Raw genomic sequence first — 11,098 nt, 5'->3', positions numbered from 1 at the left:
TATCTAACCTCATCCTAATCCTACTATTATGACTTTATGACTGACTAAAATTATAACTAATCCTGTTAATACTCTACAACTACAGCTACTATTACTACTACTATTACTACTACTACTACTACTACTACTACTACTACTATTACTACTACTACTACTTCTACTACTACTCCTACTAACTGTAGACAAGCTCACTTGTCTTGGACCTGGAAATCTTTTAGATTTTCTTTTTGTTGTTATTTTAGGTATTGACTTATTGTTGATTTTTATTGTTGGGATTTAAGAAAGTGATTAAGAAAATGTTAAGAATGCAGATTAAATTTAGAAGTGTGTCAAGGGAAGAGATTTTTGTAGAGATGGCTGGTTGGTTTTCAGTATATCATTTGCAGATATCTTCTGATTTTTCCCCATAACATTTTAATACCTTAATATAATGTTTAATTGCACCTTTCTTTTCATTTAAAATTTTGACTTCTGAATTCTCTCTATCTTCCACTACTTCTTCCATTCACTGAGAAGGCAAGAAATATGATTAAATAATGAATGTGAAACCATGCTAAACATGACTGTATTAGCCTTATATCTGAAAAACAAAGATGAAAAAAGAGAAAAGTGAGGAAATTAAACTTCATTTCCCAGTAGGATTTGATTATTAATCTCTCCTTTAGTGCTCAGTATGTTTTCATTATGAACTCCTTGGAATTGTCCTGGATAATGTTATTGATCATAGAAGTCAAATATTTCATAATTGATCATCACAACTACAATGTTGTTATTGTGCACAATGATGTCCTGGTCCTCCTTGCTTCACTTTTCATCAGTTTATGTAGTCTTTGGCAAATTTTTCTTAAATCAGCTCCAATGTTATAACCCTTTAGCCCAAGAGTACTCCATCACAAATATATGCCACAACTTATTCAACCATTTTACAATTGATGAATATTCCCTCAATTTGTAATTCTTATTCACCAGAAAAAGAGCAGCTATGAATATTTTTGTAAACATTTTCTTTGATATCTTTTACACATGGTCCTAGTATTATTATTGCTGGGTCAGTGGTTATCTGTAATTTATATTCCTTTGGGCATAGTTCCAAATTTTTCTGAGGAATGATGGGAGATGTTCACTACTCCACAAATAGTTAGAATATTTTTTCCCTCATAATCTTAGCATTTTACATTTCTACATTACATTCTACATTTCATTTTACATTACATTTTAAGTTGGTATACACAAGTTGCTTCAATATCTATTTTTCTAATTTGTACTAATAGAGCATTTTTCCACGTGACTTAATTTCACTGTTATTTCTTCTTCTGAAAATGTTCAGTTTGTATTTTCTAACCATATATCAATTGAAGAATGTCTTTGAATGTTGTTTGCCTCAGATGTGGACTAATATGTATTTGAGAAATTAAATATTTAAGGGGCACCTGGGTGGTTCTGTGTATTGAGAGCCATGTCTAGAGACAGGATGTCCTGTGTTCAAATCTGCCCTCAGACACATCCTAGCTTTGTCACCCTGGGCCAGTGACTTGACTCCCATTGTCTATCCTTTACCACTCTTCTGCCTTGGGACCAGTACACAAAATTGATTTTAAGATGTAAGGTAAGGGTGTAAAAAGAAATGAAATCTATACCAGAAGATCAAGTTCTTAATTTTTTTCATAAATTCTTGTTGTTCTTTGGCAGAATTTAATTTCCCTAATTACCTCTTTTGATTACACCTCTTATGGCTTTTGTTTTATCAGAGATCTTGATTAGTATCACTTCCTTTTACACTTCAAAAAAATAGTGTACATTCAGCTCAAGCCCCTATTTTAATTCTAGATCTTTTCATCTTCAATGTTTTTCTTTTATACAATACATTGTTTGATTTTGATTTCTTATGCATTTTGCTCTGCTTCCATTTATGTGTGAGTCCATCTTATTTACACTCATATTCATGATTACTACAATATCTATTTCTCTCCATTCCATTTTATTATTTAACCTTCTTATTCTTTTATGTCCTGTCCCTTCCTTAAAATATGATTTTTTATTCATTTGCCTTGTCTTTCATTTTCTTTTATTACCTTTCCTAATACATCTCTGAGGTTCAGTCTTTGCTTGTCCACATTTACTTTGCTTTACAATGCAAAAGGTTTTTCTGGGTATCTCTTTTGTATAAAATGATTTTTCCATTCGTCTGCTCACTTTCTGCCAAAATGATTATCTTGTTTTTCTTAAAATCATAATTTCTCAAATCTGCCTCAACTTGTGTTATTGTTTAATTTTTTATAATCAGGCATAATGTAATAACCTCTTTCCATTTCTCTTCCACTGGAGTTATTTTCCTTTATTTTGTTTCTCTGAACTTTTTGAATTGTTTACTCCTTTAATTTTTTGTATTCCCTTTTTCTTCTTTACCTTGAATATCAGCAGTATGAATTCAAAATGGTCCTTTAGTTCTAAATTTACCTTATCAAATGATATATAGGTCTTGAATAGACTTTTTTTTTAAACCCTTGTACTTCGGTGTATGGTCTCATAGGTGGAAGATTGGTAAGGGTGGGCAATGGGGGTCAAGTGACTTGCCCAGGGTCACACAGCTGGGAAGTGGCTGAGGCCGGTTTTGAACCTAGGACCTCCTGTCTCTAGGCCTGACTCTCACTCCACTGAGCTACCCAGCTGCCCCCTAGACTTTTTTAAGTAAAAAAACCGCTACTGGTTGAAAGCAAGAAATGTTTGTGAATACAGATTTTACAAAAGAACTTGAAATGTGAGATATTAGAGATATTTGAAAGAAATTCATGATTTGGTGGAGGGAAGATAAAAGTTTCAGGTTTCATCACAATCTGGAATTTATCTAGGACATTTCTCTTCTGTCACCTATGATTTGACAGGAAAAAACAGAGTGCAGAGTGCCAGGCAAAGCTCAGTGAGAAGAATTTTACAAAAAGAGAATGACAGCTTTTGTAATCTTCAAACACATAACCATTTTGTGTTGATTATCAAGTCTTAGCAGAGTGAATGAACCTTCCTTTCCCCAAGCAGTAACAAACTTCTGTCCTTGCCTTCAGCTCCACAAGTTCCTAAAGTGTGTAAATCCTGTCAATGGGATCAAAAATGAGTTATGTGGGGATGGAACCTTGATGACTGCTGAGACATATGATATCCTGAATTTTCAATCATTACCTGGTTATTATTGGACTCAGGTGAAAGTTGGAGAATTGACTCCTCATAAAAAAGAGTTAAGCATTAATGAAGAAGACATAGATTGGCCAGAAGATTTCTCTCAGGTAAGAGTCAAGTGTCTCTTCATTGGACCTAAGAACTTCCCTGAAGATATTGGGAATGACTAGGACAGGGCTGAAGCATCAAGTTCTTTCTTTTGCACTAATTAAGTCAGAACCTTGATTTCTCTGATTTATTTTACTTAATAATCTTTTTTTAAATAATTTTTTATTTTTAGAAAAATTTTACATGGTTACATAAATCATGTTTTTACTTTACCCATCACCCCCTGAACCAGGTCTCTCCCCCCCACCCCCACAGTAACTAACTCCCATTTCCACTGGTTTTAACACGTGTGGTCAGTCAAGACTCATTTATATTATGTTGATAGTTACATGGGTGTGGTCTTTTCAGGTCTACATGCCCAATCATGTCCGCATCAACCCAAGTGTTCAAGCAGTTGTTTTTCTTCTGTGTTTCCACTCCTGTAGTTCTTCCTCGAGTGTGGGTAGTATTCTTTTCCATTTATCCCTCAGAATTGTCCTGGGTCATTGCTTTGCTGCTAGTACAGAAGTCCATTACATTCTATTTTACCACAGTCTATTGGTCTCTGTGTACAATGTTCTTCTGGCTCTGCTCCTTTCAGTCTGCATTCAGTCTGGAGGTCTTTCCAGTTCACATAGAATTCCTCCAGTTCATTATTCCTTTGAGCACAATAGTATTCCATCACCAACATATACCACAATTTGTTCAACCATTCCCCAAATGAAAGGTATAGCCTCATTTTCCAGTTTTTTGCCACCACAAAGAGCACAGGTATAAATATTTTTCTGAAAATATGTTTATCTATGATCTCTTTGGGGTACAATCCCATCAATGCTATAGCTGGATCAAAGGGCAGGCATTCTTTTATCCCTCTTTGGGCATAATTCCAAATTGCCATCCAGAATGTTTGGATAAGTTCACAACTCCACCTGCAGTGCATTAACGTCCCAATTTTGCCACATTCCCTCCAAAATATATTACTCTCCCCTGCTTTCATTTTAGCCAATCTGCTAGGTGTGAGGTGGGACCTCAGAGTTGTTTCCATTTGCATTTCTCTTTTTTATTAGAGATTTAATACACTTTCTCATGTGCTTATTGATAGTTTTGATTTCTTTATCTGAAAATTGCCTATTCATGTCCCTTGCCCATTTATCAATTGGGGAATGGCTTGATTTTTTATACAATCGATTTAGCTCCTTGTATATTTTAGTAATTAGACCTCTGTCAGAATTTTTTGTTATAAATATTTTTTCCCAGTTTGTTGTGCTCCTTCTGATTTTGGTTACATTGTTTTTGTTTGTATAAAACCTTTTTAATTTAATATAATTAGATTAGGGATATTAGGGATAAATTAGAAGCCTCTCCAATAAGATCAGATGTGAAACAAGGATGCCCATTATCACCTCTATTATTTAACATTGTACTAGAAACACTAGCAGTAGCAATTAGAGAAGAAAAAGAAATTGAAGGTATTAAAATAGGAAATGAGGAGACTAAGCTATCACTCTTTGCAGATGATATAACAGTCTACTTAAAAAATCCTAGAGAATGCACTAAAAAGCTATTAGAAATAATCAACAAGTTTAGCAAAATTGCAGGATACAAAATAAATGAACATAAATCATCAGTATTTCTACATATTTCCAACACATCACAGCAGCAAGACCTAGAAAGAGAAACACCATTTAAAATCACCCTAGGCAATATAAAATACTTAGGAATTTATCTACCAAAACAAACACAGGAATTATACTAACATAACTACAAAACATTTTCCAAACAAGTAAAACTAGATCTAAACAATTGGAAAAACATTGATTGCTCAAGGGTAGGATGAGCTAACATAATAAAAATGACCATTCTACCCAAATTAATTTACTTATTTAGTGCCATACCTATCAAACTACCAAAAACCTTTTTTACTGCATTAGAAAAAACTATAATGAAGGTTATTTGGAAGAACAAAAGATCAAGAATATCAAGAGAAATAATGAAAAAACCATGAAGGAAGGTGTCTTAGCAGTACCAGATATTAAGATATACTATAAATCAGCAGTCCTCAAAACAATATGGTACTGGCTAAGAGATAGAAGGGAGGATTAGTGGAATAGACTTGGGGTAAGTGATGTCGGCAAAACAGTGTAAGATAAACCCAAAGAGCCCAACTTTGGGGATAAAAATCCACTAATTGACAAAAACTTCTGGGAAAATCTGAAAACAATATGGAAGAGATTAGGTTTAGATCAACATCTCACACCCTACACCAAGGTAAATTCAGAATGGGTGAAAGACTTGAATATAAAGAAGGACACTGTAAGTAAATTAGGTGAACATAGAATAGTATACTTGTCAGATCTCTGGGAAAGGAAAGATTTTAAAACCAAGCAAGAGTTAGAGAAAATTACAAAATGTAAAATAAATAATTTTGACTATATTACATTAAAAATGTTTGAACAAACTCAATGCTCTTTTCAAAATCTTTCCATTTAAGTTACATAATGATCTTAATTCATTATATGAAGTAAATCTGGAAATACCTCTGACCAAGAAAGCAAATTGGAATAACAAGAGGAGGAAGAGTGAAAATCTTTTTTACCCTGAAAAGAGGCCTATGTCACCAAAGGGTATCTGATACAGGAAATCCTGTAACTACAGATATATTTTATTATAAATTTGCATTCCCAAGAATGTGTATATTAGGGTTCTTAATTAAAATGTGCTTGCATAATGGGAAGAGTGTCTGGAGTCTGGGGTAATCCTTTTCCCTACTTCAAATCTGGCTTCAAATGCTTAACAGCTCTATGACTCTTGGCAAGTCACTTATTCCTTTTTCCTTCAGTTTTTTTAAGTTTGTAAAATCTGTTGGGGAAGGAAACAGAAGAGCACTCCAGGATCTTTGTCAAGAAATTCCCAAGGAGGTTTTTGGAAAGTTTGACGCAAATACAATATGATTGATCAACAAATTGGAATCTTGTGGGTATTTCCTCCTCTGATATAGAACTTATATATAGATTATTTTCTCTATGGAAAATCATAAATCCCATCTTCTATGAATCAGCAGTAATTCATATGCATCATCAAATATCAGCCTATGAAACAAGATCAACCATTTGAATAAAGTACACTTGATTCCTATAATCAAGCAGATCAAATAAAACTTAAGTATTTTATCAGTTTATTTGATTATAAGCTCTCTGAAATTATGACTCCCTGAAAAATTCATGATTTCTATTCAAATACAAAGAATAGGCCTTGTTTAGTGAACAAAAACATAAAGAAATGTTTCTCCTAAAGTGATCAATGAATTACTTAAACATTTCTTGTAGAAAATGAAGTGCACTTTAGACATATACTGTCACATATCTGGTTGAAAATATGCCATTGATCCATTAGTATTGTTAAAAATGGAGGAGCTATGTTGTTTCTGTTGTAGATTCTGTCCATATACATGTCTTTAGGAAAAGATGATATAGATCAAAAGAGGGAAAACTGAGAGAAAATCTCTATTCAGAAATGTATCATTCTTTCATTTTCAAACTTCAGATATGTTATTCTAAATGTCCACCACATTATTGCCTCAACAAATCAACCTTTCATACATAATTCTAATAATGATATATTTATTCTTTTCTTTTTATGAAAACTCAGATTCCAAGTTCTACATGCAGTATGACCTGTGGCCCTGGCTTCAGGAAGCAATCTCTTGAAGGTCAGCCCATCTGCTGCTTTGACTGTACCCTATGTCCTGATGGGAAGATTTCCAATAAAACAAGTGGGTGCCTAAAGAGAGAGAGTTCTCCCTAATTATAGATTTTGATTTTTTTACTTTTTATATAATTTTAGTTTGGGGACTTCACCTGATAAATTTTTTCTCACCATTATCATATGGAAATATTTCTGTTTTATAGTAGACCTAAGAATATTTACCTGAAATAACAAAATTTAGTTCGCCACATCTTAGCTCTTAAAAATTATATTCTCATATTTTCTCCTAGTTAAATTTCATTAGTTCTTTATTTATAAATGAATACTAACATCATTCTGAGGTTTCAGAATACAAGTTAATATATTATAGCAGATTTATATAAATGTATTGACATTATATGTTAAATATCCTATTCATTTAAAAGCTTTTTGTAAATTATCAAATGATTTTCAAATTAAAACTTAGTGTTAATTATACTAAACAATGTTTTATAAAGAAATATTTCATTAAACATTTAATAGTTTTCAGATATCTATTTGTTTTATCTTATTTTTAAAAAGAGATCAATTTATATTCTTAAATTACTGATTAAAACATATTTAACTGTAATTCTGAAATAAAGATTTCTTAAATTTCAAAAACATTTTTTATCCATAAGTAGAGATAAAGAGATACTAAAATATGTTCTTTTTGTTGACTATCTAGAATTCTTGTCCTTCCTACTGAGAAGGAGTCCAAAAGCAAGCTGAACTTTATGCAGAATGACTAAAATTGCACTTTACTGGAGAAAGAATGCTATAGTCTATATAAATATCATGAAATTCATTTTTGTTGTATTCCCAGATACAGAACAATGTATACAATGCTCTGAAGATGAGTACCCAAGTGAGGAGAAAGATAGATGCCTGCCCAAGACAGTGACTTTCCTGGCTTATGAAGAGACTCTGGGAATGATTCTGGCCTCTACAGCTTTCTGCTTCTCCATCCTCACAACCTTTGTCTTTGGAGTGTTTGTGATACACAGAGACACCCCCATAGTGAAAGCCAATAATCGCAGTCTTAGCTACATTCTACTCACTTCTCTCACCCTTTGTTTCCTTTCTTCCTTACTCTTCATTGGTCATCCTACACCAGCCATCTGCCTCTTAAGACAAACCACATTTGCCATTGTGTTCACAGTTGCTATTGCTTCCATCTTGGCCAAAACCATCACTGTGGTTCTGGCCTTTAGGGCCACTAAGCCAGGTAGCAAGCTCAGGAGGTGGTTGGGAGCATCAGTATCTTATTTCCTCATTTTCATTTGTACCCTTATCCAGATGTGCCTCTGTGGCATCTGGCTGGGAACATATCCCCCATTCCTTGAGATGGATCCACACTCTGAGGTTTCCATCATTGTCATTCAGTGTAATGAGGGTTCCCTTGTTTCCTTCTACTGTGTTCTTGGCTACATGGGCTTCCTGGCCTTGGTCAGCTTTACACTGGCTTTCCTGGCCAGGAATCTGCCAGATACTTTCAATGAAGCCAAGTACCTGACATTCAGCATGCTGGTGTTTTGCAGTGTCTGGATCTCCTTCTTGCCCACATATCAGAGCACCAAAGGGAAGGCCATGGTGGCCATGGAGATCTTTTCCATCTTGGTCTCCAGTGCTGGGATTCTCACCTGTATCTTTGTTCCCAAATGCTATGTGATCCTTCTGAGGACAGACAGAAATACCCTGGAGATATGGAAAAACAAAGCCAATACCTGAGGAACAATGTGTTCTTAATTTCATCCTCACTAGTCTTAGAGATGCAGCTCCTGATTCCTAAATCAATGACTTAAAATAATCTAGCTTTTATACAGTTTTTTTCTTCTGCTACCATCTCATTCTTTTGTACTAGACTCAAAAAAGTATTTTGAAGAAAGTCATATTGCTTGATTTCTGAATAGAAATAGAATTAATTTAGTAACTATATAAAATATCCTCTAAAGAACAAGCATTTAATATAAAGATGAGGAAGAAAATAATGTATATTAATTCATAAATAATTACAATAAGTACTGTTACATTTCTTACCCTGGAAAATTTCATCTAGGATTCTGATACAAAGATATCTTATTTACAAAATATGATATATCCCCAGTTTACATAACTGCATCTTATCCATCATTTTATTTATCAAATGATATTTGATGAATTTAACATACACAAGAAATTATTTTTCAGGAAAATCATGTGGGCCCATTAATTTTTTGAGACAGCTTATTTATCTTCAATATACAATTATAAGTTTTTACACCTTCCATTCATTTTTATAAACTTTATCATTGTAGAGTTATGGTATGTCATGGACAATACTCTATCAGAGATTCATTGTTCTCTTCCTATTGTTCTATTAATGATACCTTGAATATATTGGTAGATTTTTTTTTATTTTGAGATATAATAAAAGTAAAGAAATACTTATGCATAAATAATTTTTCATTTTTCTTTTCTTAAAAACCTTTATCTTCTTTCCTTGAATTAATACCAAGTATTTGTTCCAAGCCATTTGGTAAGTACATTACAATTAGTCCTGAGACTTTGGAGTTTCAGAGGGACAACAAGGTATAGGTGAAGCTCTTTTGAGTTTTAAAAGTCTGAAGGATCTTTTTCTTTTCTCCTTTCCCCTAGGGCCAAAACCATGTGCTTTCTTCTTTGGGCAAAAGGGTGGCTTAATTCTAGCTGGCCCCACCAGGCTTTAGCTTCTACCTTAAGATTTTAAAACTAGAGACAAGTGGAGTTTGGAACAAAAAGCAGAAAACAAGGCTAAGACCTAATATGAGCCTAAAAAATTTACTCTCCCTAAAAGAACCCTACTAATATGCTGAGTCTAGGGCCTTCTGCTTTGGTGAGGAGCAGGGCTTCTTCTAAGCCTTCTAGGTGTGTCTCTGGGCTATCTAAGAAACAAAGCAGTCTCCTATGCTGCAGTAAGGCAACTGAAAAATAGGATTCCTTCCCAGGTGAAACTAAGGGTCAGCTAATTGGGTTATTTGTTCCCTAAGGCAAGGGGCTAGGGTTAGGGTCAGGGCCCTGCAGCCAAGGTTAAAGGAGCTGCTTTTCTAATGTATTTTAAAAGGCTAAAGGAAAGAAAATGTTTGATCTCATCAGTCTGGCAGCTTTATATCAATCCCAGATCCAAAATGAGCTGTGAAAAAGCTGACTTAGGGGATAGTCATAAAAGTAAAGAAACATTCAAGAAAATTTAGGAAGATTGAGGGTTTCTAAGACCAACATGGTCTCCAACTGTAATAGGGAAAAATTAGATGTTATATAGATATATATTTAAGGTGTGGTCACCAGGAATCATTAATTCAGATTGATTCCATAATTAAAATAAAACCAAGTCAGGATGGTTTTTATGGTAGATTATTTACAATTAGGAAGGTAGAAGGTAAGGTAATAGAGAGAGGGAGAGGCTGGCCCCCACTGGCAGAGGCCAAGAGGGAGAGAGGATTAAAATGCTATTTAAACTAGGTTACTAGCCACAAGGCCTTAGCAATTAGAGAAGCAAGGAAACCTGCTTGAGGCAGAGACTCTGGAAATGCCAAGGTAGGCCCAAGGAAGTCAGCCTAACTTACCCAAGTGACAATTCAGAGGGAAAGCAGTCTGAGGTCTCAGCCAAGATTCTTCAGCACCAATTTCAAAGCAAGAAATCCTCAATAGGAAGTTACCATTATACTTGAAGAGATAGTGTCTTTCCTCACTTCCTGTGGGTCCACCTCTAATTCAAGTGGACAAATGGCAGCCTCTACACTGTTTTGGACTGCCCAAAGGGCAGTCCCTTGTTCTTGATTTGTTACATATTGTCACCTGTGGGTAACTCAACTCCCCTCCCCACTAAAGGAGGTAGGGATGACATTATCTCTGGTGACTAGAGTTTAAACTATGAATGGGCTTGAGCTAATTCCATTTACACATTAGTCCTGAGACTTGTGGAGGGTCACACAATTAGGAAGTATTGGAGGCCAAATTTGAAAACAGAATTTCAAGACTCTAGCCTGAGTCTCACCTCACTGAACTAACTACCTACCTCTTTTGCATTAAAAAAAAATCTTTGCCTATATATAATATTTTGCAATACAATGCCTGGAAGCTTTTTTGTTTGTTTTTA

General features: G+C 34.3%; 1 protein-coding gene across 1 annotated transcript in view; it reads left to right on the top strand.

The window, feature by feature from the left end:
• LOC123252746 (vomeronasal type-2 receptor 26-like) overlaps window positions 1-8,712 on the top strand; it is a 59,748-nt gene extending 51,036 nt beyond the window's left edge. The window contains exons 2-4 of the mRNA XM_044681994.1: window positions 3,060-3,278; window positions 6,907-7,030; window positions 7,808-8,712. Of these exons, the coding sequence (XP_044537929.1) occupies window positions 3,060-3,278; window positions 6,907-7,030; window positions 7,808-8,712 (1,248 nt within the window). The remainder of the gene's footprint in view (window positions 1-3,059; window positions 3,279-6,906; window positions 7,031-7,807) is intronic.
• Window positions 8,713-11,098: the final 2,386 nt, after the last annotated feature.

Source organism: Gracilinanus agilis, chromosome 6 (assembly GCF_016433145.1).
Source record: "Gracilinanus agilis isolate LMUSP501 chromosome 6, AgileGrace, whole genome shotgun sequence".
Lineage (NCBI taxonomy): Eukaryota > Metazoa > Chordata > Mammalia > Didelphimorphia > Didelphidae > Gracilinanus > Gracilinanus agilis.
Note: the sequence above shows the minus strand (reverse complement) of the source record. Positions and strands in the feature narration are given on the sequence as shown.